Consider the following 20,217-nt stretch of genomic DNA (forward strand, 5'->3'; position numbering starts at 1 on the left):
AGGTACAAACTTGGCATTAGGAAACATTTCTTTACCAAGAGGGCAGTGGAGCACTGGAACAGGCTTCCTAGAGAGGTGGTCGACACCCCAAGCCTGTCAGTGTTTAAGAGGCATTTGGACAATGCCCTTAATAACAGGATTTATCATCAGACCTGAAGTGGTCAGGTATTTGGAGTAGATGGTCATTGTAGGTCCCTTCCAACTATTCTATTCTATTCTATTCTATTCTATTCTATTCTATTCTATTCTATTCTATTCTATTCTATTCTATTCTATTCTATTCTATTCTATTCTATTCTATTCTATTCTATTCTATTCTATCCTATATTCCTGTACAAGTTGGATCCCTCCAGCAGCTGGGCTCAGACACTCACTCTCCTCAGCAGCTGCCCCTGGATACCAGCCTCCCCAGTTGCAGGCACCTGGACATACAAGCCCTCGAGGCTGCAGCCCCATTCCAGATGCTGGTACAGACCACCCCAGTCACACACAGACTCTTAAGTTCACTCACTCCAGTCTCTCAGTTGCTGGCACTAATGACATATGGGCTGTCTGACCCCCTGCTCCTGCTCCAGTTGCTGCACTCACACCCCCATGCTCACATGTTCACACAGAAGAGAGATTCCCTCACACAGGAAAGAGTTAGAAATTAAGTTTAATGAGAAGACAGGACAGGCTGCCCTTGGTGGGGTTCTCCCCTAAACATCCCATAACAAGTGCTGTGCAATCCAAAAATGCTCTTCCCCTGCATCCCATCATGTGTCCCACACCCCTAGGCAACAATCCCCTCAGTCCAAATGCTGACCCAGAGCTGCTCTCAGTGGCTCATCCTGACGGGTTTCACCCCTAGATAAGGGGGCTGGTGGCTCTCCCAGGGCAGCCCTGGAAGGAGCTGGGACAAGACGTTCATTCCTCAGGAGCCTGTAAATTGGGATCCCACCTGCCCCTGTGCCTCGGGGCTCTTCTCGGTTTGTGGAGATGGGCTCCTGATGAGCTGGTGGCTCTGCTGTGATGGGCCTGGGAGCAGCTGGGGCAGGGTGTTAACTGAGTTAGTCCTCCTGCCATTGTTGGTGCTGCCTTTGTGTGTGCAGATGAGCTTCTTCTCACTTCACCTGACACAGTCCAACAAGAACAGAAATCTCCTGAGGCATCTGTATTTGGAGGTGACACACCTGTGCACTGGTGTTATTTAACAGACGAGAGCAGATCACTGGAATTGCTGTCCAGAAATGCACCGTGATTAGGGGAAAAGCTGTAGTGTCGCACAGGCAATGGCTTCGTTCAGGGCCAGGATCACCGTCTTGTTTCTAAGTCTGTAGATGAGCGGATTTAAGAATGGGTACAGGACAGTGTTCAGCAAAGCTACAGATCTGTTTGTCTCCAAGGAAACATCTTCTGAAGGTCACATGTAGAGAGCAATGCAGCTCCCATCTGCAATGGCCAAGGTGGTGAGATGGGAAGAACATGTAGGAAAAGCTTTTTTCCTCGCAGAGGCTGCTGGAAGGTGTAGAGTACAGAAAAGGATGCGCATGTAAAATGCCAGAGTTAAACATAAGGCAGCCAGTCGGCCAACTGATATTAAACCAGAGTCTATTTTCCACAGCAGGCTGCTGTCAGAGCAGGACAACTTGAATAAGGGGCAGTTGTCACAAAGGAAATGGTGGATCTTGTTGGAGCCACAGCAAGTCAGCTGGTAGAGGAGGACCAGACGGTAACTCGAGAGTGTGATGCCCATGACCCAGCAGCAGCAGCCAGGTGGATGCAGAGCTGAGGCTTCATGATGGCAGCGTAACACAAAGGCTGGCAGAGAGCAACGTAGCGGTCAAAGGACATGACAGCAAGGAGAACCAGCTCTGTACAGCCCAGGGCAAAATAGAAATAGGATTGGGCAAAGCACCTCCTTTGCTGTTGTTGGATCTGTTCCGTGATGTTTCCAGGAATAGAGGGGAGGCTGACAGGCTGCTAGTTCCCAGGGTCCTCCTTTCTACCCTTTTAAAAAATGGGTGCAATAGTTCCCTTTTTCCAGGCATCAGAGTTTTCCCTGACTGCCAATACTTTTCAAATATCCTGGAGAGTGGCTTCGTAACTAGATCAGCCAATTCCGTCAGGACTCTGGGATGGAGCTCGTCATGTCCCACAAACTTATGTATGTTCAGTTCCCCAGGTGGTCCTGAACCTGACCTTCTCTTACAGTGGGAGGGACTTTGCTCCCCCAGTCCCTGCCTTGTGGTCCATCCACTCGAGAGGTGTGCGAAGAGAGGTTGCAGTGAAGACTAAGAAAATAATATTGTTGAGTACCTCAGACTTCTCCTTCTCCACTGTTACTCGTTTGCCAGTTTTGCTCATCAGGAGGATGCAGTTTCTTTGATCTTCCTTTTCAGGCTGATGTACCTGTAGAATCCCTTTTTCTTATTCTTTGCATCCTTTGCCAAGTTCAGCTCCAGCTGCACCTTGGCCTTCCTGACCCCATCCCTACACAACTGGGCAGCATCTCTCTACTCATCCCAGGGTACCTGTCCCTGCTGCCACTGCCTGTGCATTTCCTTCTTGCCCTTTACTTTGACCAGCAGGTCTCCACTCACCATGCCAGTCTCTTGGCTTCCTTCCTGATTTCTTACACCTGGGGATCGACAGAGGTTATTCTTCCCTCCAATGCAGGACTGGCCACTCTCTCCTTCTAAAACTTAACCTTTCTCTTGTCTGAGTCCCAGAGTTTCTCAAAGGCCTCCTGGACTGAAGCTCCATTTTTCTGGCTGTCAATATTTGTGTGCAGGTGGCACACCCTGATTGCGGTGAGGCATCAACACAAGATCACAGGATAAGAAACTGCAGGACACCACATCTAATAAAAGGAGTTGCTGGGTTTGTACTGACCAAGGCAGGAATCAACATGACAACTGTGAGAGACGAGAAACCAGGCCTGTGAGAAACTAAGAAAAACAGCCTGAGAAAGCAAAAGTTGAGGCTGATCAAAGAAATGCCTCAAACACTCGCAAGACAAAACTATGAGTCACAGGGTGCATTCTGTGGAGGTCGAAGCTGATAAGGCTGCCCGAATAACACAAGATGGGACTGGAGGAGGGAGCCCTGTGAAGACAGGACGGCTCTGCTCTGGTGCACCTGGCCAAAACTTCAAGGGCCATCTGTCCGGTGAATGACCTTTGCTTCATTATCCACGAAATGCATATTAAAGTTAACACCCCTCAATATGCTAACGAGGGCTAACATGATCATGCTAATTACATCATCCCATGAAACACCTCACCCCTCCCCGTACATGGGATACGTAGGTATGGGGGTCGACCTAGGGGATGGACCCAAGGAAAGTGGGTATAAATCAAGAAGGGAAGAGGGGGGGGGCCCCGGAGGAGAGAGAGTGCAGTGAAGCGAAGAAGACGGATGCCAGTGAAAAAGACGGATGTCTCCTGTGCCTCTCGGAACCCTCGTCGGCAGGATCAGCGCAGAAACCCAGACCGGTGATCTGTATTTCCCCATTCCCTCTATCTCCCTCTTTTCCCTTTCCTATTAAGAAATGCAAGGCATATTATATTGCTTGCCACAACTTGCTATATACTTAGCCAACTATCGTGTGTTCAATTAGTACATTGTGAGTAGTTAATAAATGTTTAGACTTGGAGACTTGTTGTCCGCTCCATTGGGGATTTGCGAATCTGAGTCACTTGTCCCCCTCGTCTGAGCGGGACGTGACATTAAAATTGGCATAGTCGGCAGGATCCCCTTCGGTGTCGGAAAGTCTTATGAGATACTGGTTCTCTATCCGACCAACTCGGACAGGGAGAACTGGGAATTGGCCCCTCAGCTCTACGCTGGGAAAGGGTCGGAGGGATACCGATTCTCTATCCGATAAGAACAGGGAGAATCGGGAAGTGACCTCTCAGCTCTAAGCCAGGAGAGGTTCGAGCAGTGGCAAGCCATGACTGGCCAGGAAATGTCGGTGCTTGACTGCTCCCCTATTTTTGAGAAACTGAAGGAGTATAAGGCTTGTCCTCCTCCTTTAGTAGAGGTTTGGGCCCACGATAATTGGCATAATCCAGAAGCAGTGGCAAGCTATATTAATGTACTTGCGGGACTGCAAGGGTCGCGACCAGGCAAAGGAAAAGCTGTAGTGTGCGCTGTATTAGGGGCAGCACTGACTGCAGCCCAAAAAGATAAACATGTTAAGAAACAATTAGAAGGGGAAATGATCAAATCCTTACAAGATCTGGTAAAAGCTCTCCAGGATCAATTGGTTGAGGAACGTAAAGTTACTGAACAAAAAGCTAAACTCTGGCAAGAGCAAACTGAAGTTCTGAAAAGCCAATTAGCTGATGAGCGTAACACCTCTCAGCGATTTCACATGGCTCTGTTAGATGCCTTGGACCGAGAAAAAATCTCACGGTCCGAAAAAGAGAGGAATGAACAAGAAACCTGCAACCGGACAGATTTCGGCTCTGTTCCGGATAGTGAACAGGGAGTTACGAGTCTGGCAAAAGCAGCAGCCAGACCCTTGTATCCAACAAAGGATTTAGAGATAAGCCGAGAAATTTTTTACCCCGAAAATGAGGGGGCAAATTTAAGACCATTAATTAAAACGGAGACCACCGAGGGTCAGGGTGGAAGAGCTCCGCAGGTCACCATTCGAACTACACCATATCCAGCGACTGAGCTTGCGAAAATTCAGGAGAAATATACCAGACGAGCTCAGGAAACTGAGACTGAATACGTGTGGAGGGTATCTTTGACTGGTGGCGACCGAATTTTGTTATCAGAAGATGAGGCCCAGGGATACTGGGGGCCAGGGGTTTTCTTAGTTACTGATGACCAGAGAGCGCCGTGGTCGTTAACTCAACGAGCTGCTTATTGGGCTGGGGGTCTGGACCCCTTGGAAAGGGGGGATCCAGTATGTATTGAGACCCCAACCGTAAATCATTTGACTGAAAGTCTGCAGAAGGCTGCTTGTCTCCAATTAATGCATGACAGGCGTTTGGTTCCGCAGCAGCCTTCCCCAATGCTATTAATTGCTAACCCTGATCAAATGACTCCCCTGATTCGGGGTTTGCCGGACTCTTTGAAATCACATGCAGTACAATTACAAGATCGTTTGCGGAATGCATTAGCCCCGCGAGGGGGGAGACGGGCGGGGGGAGAAGCCATGACCTGGGGAGAGATAGCTCAGGACTTAATAAATTATGGCCGGAGAATGGGCCTTACCAGGGGAACGGGTAAACCTAAGCCCTCGGTACGCAGAGTGGAACAGCAGGAAAATCCGCCTCCTTCCCCTCCACAAGTTGTAAGAACAAAGAGAAACCTCTTGTGGACTGAGGGAATTAGACAGGGGATTCCCCGAGAGTTAATGGATGGTATGCGTACTACAGTTTTAGAAAAGCTCATTCGAGCCTGGAAAGACAAAAGAAAGCTGCCCCCCCCAACCGAGCGGACCTTTCGAGAAAAGGGAGGGACAGAGCTGGAAACTAACGAGATGGTGGTAATTGCTTCTCAAACACCAACTGCCCCTGAAGAAGACTTGATTGATTTAGGGTCGGGAAACTGGATGCGCCATCCCCAGTAAGTGAGCCGGGGGATGGCGGGTGGGTCCACTTAAGGAGGCTCACAGAGAATACTAAAGGAGACTTGTTGATTACCTTTCCGCTCGGTCCCTTTAAAACTCCAGTTACATTTCTAGTAGATACGGGTGCTCAGATTTCAGCACTCCAAACTGAGGTTGCCAAGCGGAATGGCATAATTGCTGACAAAAAGCAGATCTGGGTTACAGATGTTTTCGGGGACTCTAAGCCACAGCTGACTGCTCGGGTGAAATGCTGGTTACCTGGGAATGAAACTGCAACAGAGGCTATGATGATCCTGGGAAATTTCCCCACAAATATCCTGGGACTTGACCTATTGAAGGGACAAGCTTGGGTGGATTCAAAAGGAAGGGAATGGAAATTTGGGTCCCCAACTGCCTCTATAAGACTTCTACAGCAAGCGCCTGCGCTTCCTCCTTCTAAAACTGTTAATGTGAAACCTTACGCCTTACCGTTAGGTGCAAGGGAGGGGATCACTCCGGTAATAGCAGAGCTGCGGGAGCAAGGGATAATCGTTCCAACTCACTCACCCTATAATTCCCCAGTGTGGCCAGTCCGTAAACCTAACGGAAAGTGGCGTCTGACAATTGACTATCGGCGATTAAATGCCAATACAGGTCCTCTAACAGCTGCAGTACCTAACATAGCTGAACTGATTGCAACCATACAGGAACAAGCCCACCAGATCTTAGCAACTATTGATGTGAAAGATATGTTCTTTATGGTCCCCATACAGGAGGCAGACAGAGATCGCTTTGCCTTTACATGGGAAGGCGTGCAATTTACTTTTACACGTCTCCCCCAGGGATACTGCCATTCGCCGACCATCGCTCATTATGCACTAGCACAGGAGCTTGCTCAAATCCCTCCAAGGGAAGGGGTCAGGATATATCAATATATTGACGATGTTCTGATTGGTGGCTCTGATGCTGCTGCAGTGGGACAGACCCAGACAGAGATAATCACCCACCTAGAAAATTTAGGGCTCCAAATTCCAGCTGAAAAGGTACAACTCCCATCCTCTGAGGTAAAGTTTCTGGGTATTTGGTGGCGGGGAGGAACAGTGTGTATTCCCCCAGAAACTTTAACTACCCTGGAAGAAGTAAAGAGCCCTGAAAATAAGAAGGAGCTGCAACATGCCTTAGGCTTGCTGGTATTTTGGAGGAAACATATTCCCGATTTTTCCATCATAGCTCGTCCTTTATATGATTTGACACGCAAAAGGGCTACTTGGGACTGGACTCCTGTCCATGAAGAAGCCTTAAAGCTGTTAATCTTTGAGGCTGGAGTATATCAGGCTTTAGGGCCGATACATCCAACAGATCCATTCCAAATTGAGTGGGGTTTTGCAATTCATGGACTATCCATACATATGTGGCAACGTGGGCCGGAGGGTACCACTCGCCCTATAGGGTTTCATTCGCGCAGTTTCAAAGATGCAGAAAAGCGTTACTCGATCTGGGAGAAGGGTCTTTTTGTGGTTACCCTAGTTTTGCAGGAAGCTGAAAAAATCATAAGGCAGCAACTAATCATTCTACGAGGACCCTTTAAGGTCCTGAAACCAGTACTGGCCGGAACCCCCCCTCCTGTGGGGGTTGCGCAGCGAGACACAGTGAGGAAGTGGTATGCACAATTAGATCATTACTGCCACACATATCAGATAGAGGAGGGGGCACCCAAAGTGCTCAAAATACAAGATCCACCTTCTGACCACCCTGAACCTCCTCCCTCATACATAAAACCTGCTCCCCCATTTGAAACCCATCTAAAGAATGTATGGTTCACCGATGCATCTTCTAGAAGAGAGGGAAAGGTATGGAAATAGCGAGCAGTAGCACTGCATGTTGACTCGGGGGACCGAATCATAACAGAGGGTGAGGGAAGTGCTCAGGTGGGAGAGTTAACAGCGGTATGGAGCGTGATTGTTAAAGAAGCTGAGACTACAGAACCAGTATTTATTTACACAGACTCCTATGCCGTATTCAAGGGATGTACCGAATGGCTTACATTTTGGGAACAAAACCACTGGGAAGTAAATCGGGTACCAGTGTGGCAGCGTGAAAAGTGGGAGGAAATCTTAAACATTGCAAAACGGAAGTCCTTTTTAGTAGGATGGGTTGCTGCACACCAGTCAGGAAATCACCCTGCCCACCTGCTAAACAACCAGGTGGATTCAATGACTCGTTTGATGAGAACTGCTACAGAAGGTGAGGAGGAGAAATGGGAACACTTACTGGAATGGCTGCATGTAAAGCGGGGTCATTCAGGAAGCAAAGATTTGTTTAAAGAAGCGATAAGCAGGGGATGGTCCGTAACCAGGGAATTGTGCAATACCATTATTTCAGCGTGTAGTCTATGTCGTACTCGGCTGGGAGAGCACAACCCTCTTAAGGACCAACCCCTACACCTAAGGGACAACAAGGGACTATGGGACACCTGGCAGGTGGATTATATTGGCCCTTTCCGGCTCTCTGAGGGAAAACGTTATGTATTGGTGGGGGTGGAAATAGTATCAGGCCTAACTCAAGCAGAAGCTGTATCTCGAGCAACTGCAGAAAATACGGTGAAGGGGTTAAAACGTTGGTTTAGCTACTTGCCTAAGCCCAAATCGATCCAATCAGACAACGGTAGTCACTTTACTGCCGGGGTGGTTCAGGAGTGGGCTCAAGATGAAGGAATTCAGTGGATTTTCCATACTCCATACTATCCCCAAGCAAATGGAATTGTGGAACGCACCAATGGACTGTTAAAGCAGGCCCTAAAACCCCTCGAACCAGGATGGCCACAACGGGTGTCAGACGCAGTAATGAAGATAAACAGCCGGTGGGGAATTAATGGATGCCCACGACTTACCGCGTTCTGTCCTAAGCCTCTGTCCATACTCGCCAGGAAAAAAGAGACTAAAGACCCTGCAAACCCGCTCCATTATCCTGGACAACCTGTTCTAGTAGACTTGCCCACTGTGGGGCAAGTACCCCTAACCCTAAAAACTCCCATCAATATTTGTTCATGGGTGGCTACTGATGCCCATGGGAAAGAATACCGCATCAATACCAGGTGGATTGTCCCTTCTTTCTAACCATCATTGTTTTGTCATGTATATATGTGTTTTACAGAGCATTGATCCTGGACAACAGGAGACCTATGTTACTTTTAGCACTTTCAATGGTTGTAGGCATTATTGGCTAGTTATTATTTGTAATCTGCTTACATTATTATATAATTTGTGGAATCATACCTGCTGAGTGTGGAATAAATCATTGCCAATCAATTACAATCAACGATCCAGGAAATTTTACAGGTACATTTAATGAGTTCACTTATTAGAAGGTTAACCTGGAGTTGTGCCTTAAGTTACCTTATTGGGAATCACCTCCAAAATAAAGGAAGCCTGTGAGCCACCTGTGACTGCAAACTGGTGCTTGCAAATACCAAACAGATCACAGTGCTAGCTCATATAACTGTATGTGGTCCTTACAACACCACATCCATCAACAGCAAGATGCAGTCATCAAAGACTAGTTGAAGGGGTCTGATCCCACAAATTAAGCATTAATGAATTGTACCTGAATATTAAATTGTATTCCCATTTAAATCCTTATAGACCTGATAATGTCATTGTGTAACCTCAAATAGTTTTAGAAAATTTAACTTAGCAATTATATGTACTAACAAGATATGCCTTTAAGGAATTAAAGGTGCAGACCCAACAAGCATCTAAGATGACGTTGCAGAATCTGGCTAGCATTGCTGAAGGAACATGGACTGTGCAGTGTGCTGAATCTGACTGAGGGAGAATGCTGCATCACCATCCACAATGCCACCACCTCTACAGAGGAGACCGTGCCATGATGAAGATGATCAACAACGGGAAGTGAGAACCTTTTTATTGACTGATGGACTAGTTTGATGGATGGAACCCTGGGTCATGGGTCACATCACTGGGATCCTCAGGACTCACGGGGTGGGGAAGATGGCTTGTAAATATTAGTATTGTGATATTATGCAAATTTTTGCTTTTAATGGTATGCCTTGCAGCAATTAGCTATATGCTCTCTCACCTTCTGTCTTCCTTTTCCCTATACCTTTTGGGATCACAATGGTCAAAGAAGAACTTGGAGTGTTTGAGTCACGGGGTGGGATGTGAGAGACGAGAAACCAGGCCTGTGAGAAACTAAGAAAAACAGTCTGAGAAAGCAAAAGTTGAGGCTGATCAAAGAAATGCCTCAAACACTCGCAAGACAAAACTATGAGTCACAGGGTGCATTCTGTGGAGGTCGAAGCTGATAAGGCTGCCCGAATAACACAAGATGGGACTGGAGGAGGGAGCCCTGTGAAGACAGGACGGCTCTGCTCTGGTGCACCTGGCCAAAACTTCAAGGGCCATCTGTCCGGTGAATGACCTTTGCTTCATTATCCACGAAATGCATATTAAAGTTAACACCCCTCAATATGCTAACGAGGGCTAACATGATCATGCTAATTACATCATCCCATGAAACACCTCACCCCTCCCCGTACATGGGATACGTAGGTATGGGGGTCGACCTAGGGGATGGACCCAAGGAAAGTGGGTATAAATCAAGAAGGGAAGAGGGGGGGGGCCCCGGAGGAGAGAGAGTGCAGTGAAGCGAAGAAGACGGATGCCAGTGAAAAAGACGGATGTCTCCTGTGCCTCTCGGAACCCTCGTCGGCAGGATCAGCGCAGAAACCCAGACCGGTGATCTGTATTTCCCCATTCCCTCTATCTCCCTCTTTTCCCTTTCCTATTAAGAAATGCAAGGCATATTATATTGCTTGCCACAACTTGCTATATACTTAGCCAACTATCGTGTGTTCAATTAGTACATTGTGAGTAGTTAATAAATGTTTAGACTTGGAGACTTGTTGTCCGCTCCATTGGGGATTTGCGAATCTGAGTCACTTGTCCCCCTCGTCTGAGCGGGACGTGACAACAACCCTCTTAGAAACCCTCTAGGAGGCCAGGAAGCCAGCAAAGCCAGGGGCAGTGTGGAAAGAGCAGAGTTGGGCTGTTTGTAGAGGAATGTATGAGGGTGATCAAAAAGAACATGGGTGGGAAAAGAAGGAAAAAGAAAAGCAAAGGTTAAGCTCAGATGAATCCTGCATCAGAGTTTCCCTGCCGAGCAGCCCTGTGCCAGTGACTTCAGTGGGACAAAAATACACATCTGATCACTCCAAACTTATGTCTGCTCCCATCCATGGTCATGGGGAACGTGAGCGCTCTCCCTGTCATCATCAAGGGAGTAGCTGTGGTGGAAGGAAATGCACCGTCACCCATCCTGGAAGGGACCTCGGGAGGTCTGTAGGCCAAGCACAACCACTGTCAGTGGAGAAAGGAGAAACGAGGTTTGGGCTGTTTGTATGCTGGGCTGTGGGAGTGGAAAAAAAGTCTATAGTGCCTCTATAGACACGCGTCCTGTAGTGATCTCTCCAGGAGCCAATCTTAGACTCTCCAACTGTCCAGGAGCTGGCTCTGGGTTCTCCTCATCCCTCCAGTACCCCCCCCTGCCCCAAACACACACAGACAAACACAAGCACACACACACCAATATCTCTCTCCAGCACAGTCACAGAACCACTGAGGCTGGAAGGCAGCCAGCTTCCACCTTCTCCGTGATGCCTCTTCATGCTTCATTTTTGTCAGGACCTTCATCCTCATCCAAAGCAGACGCCTGCCATGTTGCTTGACTTCCTGCATGTTTGGATGGACTTTTCTGCAGCTTGAAGAGGAGACCCTTGACCATCAAACAGCTCTCCCCTCTTCTCTTCAGTGTCGTATCCCGTGGGAATCTTCCAAGCAGGTTCCTCAGCAGGCCAGAGCCTGCTCTCCTGAAGTCCTGCTCTTGGTCTTCTTCCCTTCTCTCAGGAGCCTCAGCTCTACTTTCTCACACCTGACTGTTACATCCCTGACCAGCTCCTCCTTGTTTCTAAGTATGATTTCCTGCAGGACACCTCCCCTCACTGCCTCCTCTCTCACGCTTGTCTGGGAGATGTTGTCAACTCCAGAACCTCCTGGATGACTTTCACTTTTCTACATTGCCCCTTCAGCAAATATCGGGATAGTTCAGGTCTGCCATGAGGACCAGGGCTTCTTCCAGTTGAATGAATCTTCTTCATCTACTTCCTCTTACTCATCAGGGGGTCCAGAGCAGACATCCACCCACCACAGTGTTGTTGCCATAAAGCTGGTATGAGAAAACCCTCTAAGACTCAATGTGAGTTTTAGAAAGCAGCAGTCTTTATTTTGGTGCCAGATGAACAGGGGACAACTCCTGCTGAAGTGTTCGTGCTGATCGTCTCCAAAGTAAAAACTTATATAGTAGCCAATCATCCATATTCAACATGATTCTGAGAAATCGTTAACATATTCAACACTTTTCCTGGAACTCATTAATATATGTAAATGTCCTTCTTGCATGCGCACTTAAGTTCTTAGGTGGCCTTCAGGGGTCCTCTGGTGGTCTCCGATAGTCATCACGGTGCTCGCTGGTTGACCCTTTTCCTTGCACATGCTCGATTTCTACTTGGCTAATTCCCATCTTCTTGCTTAACTCGTACCAGTTCTGTCCAGAACAATTCTTTCTTCTCGCAGGTCACCTGAGCCAGGACCTGCCACTAAGATTCATTTTTCTCTTCTCTTCTTAAACCTCCGAGTTAATCTGTTACAAGTATTTCATAAATTAAATTTACCACTAACTACTACATATATAAGATGATTAAATTACAATTTTTACTTTAACAATTTTTTATAAAGACCTTTTATTTTACTGTATTGATTACTGATTTGATTTTATATATATATTTATCAATATCTATCTTCATTTCTGTCATTAATCACAATTATTCGTTTGATTTCTTGATCCCTAAATCAGGATAGTGAAGGTAAGGGGATTTCAAGCAGCACTGTTGGTGCATAACAAGTTTCCTTAGTTACATAAGACCTAAACAAATATTATAACCAACACATATGGTTCCTAAAGCTCATCTAGTTTCTATGATTGAGTTTCACATCACACAACCTTCTAACACTCTATTTTTACTACATTTAAATCTAGTGCTTTTTATATCAGTCTTGCCCATGACCCTTCAGCTCTCAGCTGACTCATCCTCCATCCCCAGGCAGAGCTCCACACGTTCCTGCTGCTCTCCTCCATAAAGGGCAACTTCCTGTCCAGGTCCAGCCCCATGGCCTTATCAGTACCAGATCCCCAGGACCCCACAGTTTCTCCAGCAGAGGGGATTTAGCACCCTGCAATGCCTTATGCTGTTCTCTTGTGAGAAAGACTTCAGGATGTTCTATTAAAAGCTTAGGTAGCGCAAGCACTTTCTATCTACTAAATTCTGTTAATCTCGCAAAACACCTGTGTTGAGTCAATTAATCATCCTTTGTTCAATCTGTGTCTATGTGATTAGCTTGACTGGGTTTTAAACCAGTTTTGGGTTGGGACTATACAAGAAGCAGGCTAAGAACACTTTTCAGGCCTGTGGAGCAGCATTCTGGTTACATTGGTAATATTACAAGATCACTAAGTCCTGAACACATTTCACTAGGCCTTAAAATCTATTTCAGATATACCAGAGGTTATATTTAAAATTCTTCTACAATGGTGACACTCAATGGGTTGCAGTCAGTGGCTACATGTCCAAGGATCACCACTTGGATGAGTGGCACCCTCGGGGGTCAGGGTTGGGACTGGCACTGTTTAACATCTTTGTTGGCGACATGGACAGTGGGATCGAGTGCACCCTCAGCAAGTCTGACAATGACACCAAGCTGTGTGGTGTCGTCGACACGCTGGAGGGAAGGGATGTTCCATCCAGAGGGACCTGGACAGGCTGGAGAGGTGGGACTGTGCAAACCTCATGGAGTTCAACAAGGCCAAGTGCAAGGTCCTGCACATGGATCAGGGTAATCTTAAGCACAAATAGAGACTGGGCAAAGAGTGGTTTGAGAGCCCTGTGCAGAAGGACTTGGGGGTGTTGGAGGATAGAAAACTGGCTGTGAGCCAGAAATGTGCTCTTGCAGCCCAGAAAGCCAACTGTGACCTGGGCTGCATCAAGAGAAGTGTGGCCAGCAGGTCGAGGGAGGGGATTCTGCCAATCTGCTCTACTCTGGTGAGACCCCACCTCGTGCACTGTGTCCAGCTCTGGGGCCCCCAATGTCAGAAGGACATGGACCTCCTCGAACAGGTCCAGAAGAGGCCACAAGGATAATCAGGGGGCTGGAGCACCTCCCTTATGAGGAGAGACTGAGAGATTTGGGGTTGTTCATCCCAGATAAGAGAAGGCTCCAGGGAGACCTTCTAGCGGCCTTCCAGTACTTAAAGGAGGCCTGCAGAAAAGATGTGGAGGGACTCTTTATCAGATGTTGTAGGGATGGTATGAGGGGTAAGGGTTTTAAATTGAAAGATCGTGGATTTAGTTTAAATATAAGGAAGAAATTCTGCGAGTGTGGAGAGACACTGGAACACGTTGCCCAGTAAAGTTGTGGATGCCTCCTCCCTGGAAGTTCTCCAGGCAACCAGTTCCAGTGTCTCAGCACCCTCATCGTAAAACATTTCTTCCTTATAACAAAACTAAATCTACCCTCTTTCATTTTAAAAATGTTGCCCCTTGTCCTGTCATTACAGGTGCTGGTAGAAAGTCTCACTCTGTCTTTCCTGGCCTATGACCACTACGTTTTCATCTGCAAACATCTTGGAGAGTGCCCAGACATCTCCCAAGATGGCGTTTGGAGGCCTCAAACAGATAAGCAGTGTGCAGAGGCTGAATGGTCTGGGCTCACTGGTGTGGAGACTCCGGACAGAATAGGAGTAGCCCAAGAGTGCTTGAAGAGAGGTTTCAGAGATGGTAGAGTTTTTCTCTGTGTGTACAGTCTTCTCTTCCTCAGCTGCACTTTCTGGCATTATTTCTTTCTCCTGCTGTTGTCCACTATGAAGAAAAAGTATTCATTCCAAGGCCAGTGTTGCGGTTTAAGACATAACCCAGAAGGAGTCTGGTCAGTGCAAGGCTTTTGGAAGATATCAAAACCCAAAACATAATACTTCAAGAAAGAGCCAGGGAGAACAGTGAGATATCAGTAAACGAAAGAAGATGATCAAGTGAGAGCCAGGTGAGAAAACTGGGTGGGTGACTACACCCTCCACGGAAAGAGGTGATGAAACACAGTAGGACAGCCAGCGGTGGAGATGACAGAGGGTTGTGGAAAAGCTGAAAATCCCAAACAGTCAACCTCTTCCTGATTTGGCCATGGCTGGTGTTTCTGCCACTGATGTCTATGAGGAGGCACAGTCCCCTGCAGCACTGGGGCCTCATTGCCCCCTTGTCCCTACTCAGGAGCCTGGCAGGTGCACATCTCCATCACCCACTGCCCCAGGAAGAGCCCTGAGCAATGGGTGAGGGACAGGATCTCCCTTCCCAGGGGCTGGGGGTCACGGCTTGGCCCTTTCGTCAATGGGGTCAGGGCTTGGCGCTTTGGTTTCATGAAACACATGCAGGTTTCCTCAGCATCAGAGCCACCTCTGCTTTGCTTTTCCCTACCTGCCATCACTGCCTGCACATTTCTGCTCTAAGTGGAGCCTGGGGAGGCTTTGTCAACAGTGTCCCTCAGTGGGACCCATTAAAGCCACAAGAAACTTTGCAGTTTGAATCTAAATTGGACTTCCTCAGAGGTTTCTTCAGCAGCCTCTCAGTGTTGGGCTCATGGACTTATCACCAAACCCACCTGAGGGGTCATTAAAATGCCTTGGGCTCGTCCTCTGCTGCGGAGTTGGGCCGGGCTCCTGGGACGGAGGGAGCTCAGGGCAAGTGGTCAGCGCTGCAGAGAGACAGCTCTGCCCAGGAGCAGCTCCTCTGCAAAGCGCAGCAGGGCTGAGGGCACTGCCTGCAGGCACCGAGGGCAGAGGAGCCGGGCACAGAAAGGGGAAAGGCAGATGGCAGTGGCAGGATGCTGAGAGCTCACTGGAGGAGAAATCTTCGCAGCCCTTGACACAGTAAGTCTCTGGGTGCAGGGCAATGCAGCTGCAGGTGGTGGAGGGATGTGGTGAAGCCGGCACAGCCCCAGGAATGTCCCTGGTGTCTGGAGGAGGAGGCCGTGCTCCAGAGCAGGGCTTCCCTGCTGCACTGTCAGAGGGACAGGCCATGGCGGCTGCCTTCTCCCGGGGACGGCTGCAGGGGTGTGCAGGCGTGGGTGCAGCCAGGGGTGCCCACGGCTGTCCTTGAGAGCAGGGTCCCTGCAGCCCAGGGGCTGTGTGCTGGGGCAGGGACTCTGCCAGGCGCCTGCCAGGGTCAGCACTCAGCCTGCCCGGGGAGCTGCCCACGGCGCTGTGGGGAGAAGCTGTGTGGGGAAGGAGAGAGCCCTGGCAGGGCAGGGTCCTTCTGCTGTGGAGAGGGTGCTGCATGGGGCAGAGCTGCTCACAGTTCCAGATCACCCCTAGGGAATTTCTGGGGTACTTTTCAAGAGGAAGGTCAAGATTGGACTACCTAAAAGGGGTGGAGTGTTTGCTTTGAGTTTTCTTGTTTTGGTTGCCTTGGTGGGCACTGGGAGAGTGGAATTTATTTCTTCTTTCTGGAGAAGGCACTAAGACCCCAGTTCTTGTTAGCACTTACCAGAATTTTTCCTGAACTCCTGCACACACAGAGATGCCCTTGGGCAGCGCCCTGCTGCCAGAAATTTCTGCAGGGCAGAGCTGAATACACAGCGGGTGGGATGGGGGTGGCGAGCACTGACAGGATGGAGACGTGTTGACAGAGGCACAGGTCCTGCCTGCGGCAGCTCTAGGCAGCAGAGACATTTGCAGGGAGGGAGAGGGAGCTTCTCAAGCAAATGCCATAGGAAGGTGATTTGGGCACCTCCCTCTCATCCCCTGCAGCACAAAGACCCTCAGGGAGCACTCCCCTGGTCTCCTCTCCCACCCAGACAGCCTTTGCCCCCAGGTTTGGGGGATTTCCAGCTGAGTCTTCTTCTTGGCATCCTGACCTGCAGTGAGGAGAAACCCCTGAGTTCCTCTCTGTCTTTCCCTATCCTTACTCCTTACTCCCTTGACAGGAGTTTTGGGGCATTTCTCTGTGTTTCCCCTCCTGACCTGGTTGCCTTTGTCCCCACCTTACCTGGGGGCTCTGGGCACGGCAGTGTGTGGGACTGGCAATGAGCTGACTCTCACTTAAGGACACCCCATCTTCAGGGCTTTGACTCTTTCCCTGGGGTCCCGCTTCTCCTGTGGTCTCTCTGCGCCCCATGGAGAAGACAACTCGGTGCTAAGGCCATGGCAATGTGGCTCATCGTCTGTGTGTGGGCAGCTGCAATGAGCCCTGTGTGTCCCTGCCTGGGAGGGGGGAGCTGAGATCCTCCTCAGGTACGGAGAGATGTTGGGGAGGGGTTTGGGGATCTGCACTTTGAAACTGGATTCCTCCGCTGTCAGAAGTTTCCAGTTTCATTTCAGGTGAACATCAGGCTTTGATCATCCTCCAGCTCAAAGAGAGGCAAGGAAAGGGCAGCTGAGAGCAGGGCTGATGGACAGAGCAGCTCTCCACACTGCACGAAGGGACAGTCCCTTTGCCTGCCAGCACCAACAAAGTTTCATATGGAGTGGAACAGGAATGCCAAGTGTTTCTGCCTTAGGAAATGCTCCTCAGCTGTGGTGAGACAACTAGAACAAAATAAACAAAATCAATTCCCCACAGCTCTGCTCTAATGTCAGGTGAAATGGGAGAAACAATGCTGAAAAGCTCAGTTCTATCAATAGTGGATTTAATTTGAGATCACCCGTGTTCCTATTTGCCTGCTGTTGTAGGATAGGACTGATTCATCCAGAGCCCACAGCACAGACCCCTGCTCCCTTGGGTACCCTCCGCCAGCACCAACCAGAGCTCATGAGGTGGACATGTGTGGTCGTGCAATTCCTCCCCGCCTTCTCTCGGCACTTGTAGTGACTCCAACTCCCCTCCTTGCTCAGCCACTCAGTGCCCCTTCGCCAAGCCTGGCTCCTGCTCTCCCTATTGCCTGGGAACAGTCCATCACCTCCTGACAGCCTGGTACACCTGTACCTGGGACATGGTCCAGGGAAAACAATAACAGAATTGCACATCCATCAAGTTCTTGTGCAAAGTGGTGGAAGATACCAGAATGCGCCATTATTTGAGCTGGGCTGGAGCTAAAAAGTACCTGATAAAAGTCAGTTACCTTGGACCCTATAAATAGGGACCCCAAGTGAGACCCTCTGAGCTCTCCTGGATTGCAGTGGGCCTGTGACCAGCATCTTCCCTGAGCTGGGATGCCTCTCAGGTACCAGAATCCTTGAGCTATGGTCTACCGTTAGAACTGACGGGAGACCAGGTCGAAGTTAACCCTCTCGAATCTCAATTATCGCCCGTTGAGGAATGTCGATGCACTGTGAGTATTTACTCCAAACTCGACAAGAGGGAAATTTTAACTGGAAGCTGGCTTCTCTTTCACCCACTCATTCTCTCTTCCTACCGATGTGTTTAGGTATACACAGTTATTTCCACGAGTGTGGGTACATAGTTATTTCACTGGATCCAAATATTTTTGTCTGTCTGAGTGTCTGTATGTCTTGTCTTTGTGAATGAGCATGTATATATGTATTGATTTAAGGTACCGTACGGTAAGTTAGTGTGAATCTTGTCATCTTTGAATCTGTAGTTAAGTCGCTATTTTAATTATAACATATTTTACTGAATGACTTTGTAAATCCTTAAATTGGTTAATGATCAAGTGCTGCTAGTCACTAATACAGCTCACTTAGCTGTGAAATCATTACAGTGTTAATATTTTCATCTGCGACAACCTGCCAATGGTCTCCTGAAAGAGGCAAAGGAGTTTAGTGGGGTTCTGTGAGAAGTGGAGCAAGTTTTGTTCAGAGAAGTCTACCCTAATTGCTCACTGCTTTTCCTCCATGTACAGTCCCCCATGTCCAGAGGCAGCAGATGTCCAACGGCAGCTCCATCACTGAGTTCCTCCTCCTGGCATTCGCAGACACACGGGAGCTGCAGCTCTTGCACTTCTGGCTCTTCCTGGGCATCTACCTGGCTGCACTCCTGGGCAACGGCCTCATCATCACCGCCATCGCCTGTGACCACCACCTGCACACCCCCATGTACTTCTTCCTCCTCAACCTCTCCCTCCTCGACCTGGGCTCCATCTCCACCACTCTCCCCAAAGCCATGGCCAATTCCCTCTGGGACAACAGGGACATCTCCTACTCAGGATGTGCTGTCCAGGTCTTTTTCTTTCTCTTCTTGATCTCAGCAGAGTTTTCTCTCCTCACCATCATGTCCTATGACCGCTACGTTGCCATCTGCAAACCCCTGCACTACGGGACCCTCCTGGGCAGCAGAGCTTGTGTCCGCATGGCAGCAGCTGCCTGGGGCACTGGGTTCCTCAATTCTCTCCTGCACACTGTGAACACATTTTCACTACCAATGTGCAAGGGCAATGCTGTGGACCAGTTCTTCTGTGAAATCCCCCAGATCCTCAAGCTCTCCTGCTCACTCTCCTACCTCAGGGAAGTTGGGCTTATCATGGTTAGTGCCTGTTTAGGTTTTGGATGTTTTGTTTTCATTGTGGTGTCCTATGTGCAGATCTTCAGGGCTGTGCTGAGGATCCCCTCTGAGCAGGGACGGCACAAAGCCTTTTCCATGTGTCTCCCTCACCTGGCTGTGGTCTTCCTTTTTATCAGCACGTCCATATTTGCCTACCTTAAACCACCCTCCATCTCCTCCCCATCCCTGGACCTGGTGGTGTCATTTCTGTACTCTGTGGTTCCTCCAGCAGTGAACCCCCTCATCTACAGCATGAGGAACCAGGACCTCAAGGATGCCCTGAGGAAATTGATAGCTAGATGTTATTCTGAACCAATAAACTGCTCATCTTCTTCAAAGCAATTATAATATAACTCTGTACAGGCCCATCCTGTCTGCTCTTTGTGTTGGTGGTGGTGGTATTTTACTTGTAATGATGTTGTCATCCCCTTTCTGTTTCACTGTCTGCTTTTCTTTTCTGACTGAGTGGCTGCATAAATGAGGAGCCATGATCTCTGTGTGTTTTAACCAAAGAAAGGGTCTGCATTGATGTCTTTTTCTTCTGAGATCTTTCCTCTAAGACATTTTTGGAGCTGCAGGGACAATTCCTGTGTGCAGAGGTGGAGGGGAAGAGAGTCCCAGCATGGCAGCCCTGCCAGGGAGGACTTGGTCTTCCAGAGATGTTCTCTCCTCATTTGCACACTCTCTTTCTGGTCCCTTCAGTTTGGTGTAAGGCCTGAGTGCTCTGGCAGCTTGGTCACACTCCTGCTGCGTGGCAGTTCTGTGACCACAGGCAGGGACAGGCTGAGGTCTTCTTCCAAACCTGATCTCAAGAACATGCCCAAGGAATTGGCCCGCAGATGAAAACACCAGTGAACAGCTGAACAGTGTGATTTGCAGGGTGGGAGCACACAGCAGTGTCCTTGCACAGCCAGGCCTCCTGGGAGAGACTTGAAGGACCAGGGTCTGGTCTGTGCCCATGTTCACTGGACACACTGGGGAAGCTGCCTGTGCTGGTTTGGCTGGGAGAGAGTTAATTTTCTTCCTAGTAGCTGGTATGGGGCTGTGGTTT

At 48.8% G+C, this 20,217-nt stretch overlaps 1 protein-coding gene across 1 annotated transcript; it reads left to right on the forward strand.

Moving 5' to 3' along the window:
• Positions 1-18,551: 18,551 nt before the first annotated feature.
• Positions 18,552-19,514, forward strand: LOC141936068 (olfactory receptor 14A16-like). The gene has a single exon (XM_074852795.1). The coding sequence runs from the start codon at positions 18,552-18,554 to the stop codon at positions 19,512-19,514; it is 963 nt and encodes a 320-aa protein (XP_074708896.1).
• The last annotated feature ends 703 nt before the right edge of the window (positions 19,515-20,217 follow it).

Source organism: Strix uralensis, chromosome 31 (genome assembly GCF_047716275.1).
Source record: "Strix uralensis isolate ZFMK-TIS-50842 chromosome 31, bStrUra1, whole genome shotgun sequence".
Classification (NCBI taxonomy): domain Eukaryota; kingdom Metazoa; phylum Chordata; class Aves; order Strigiformes; family Strigidae; genus Strix; species Strix uralensis.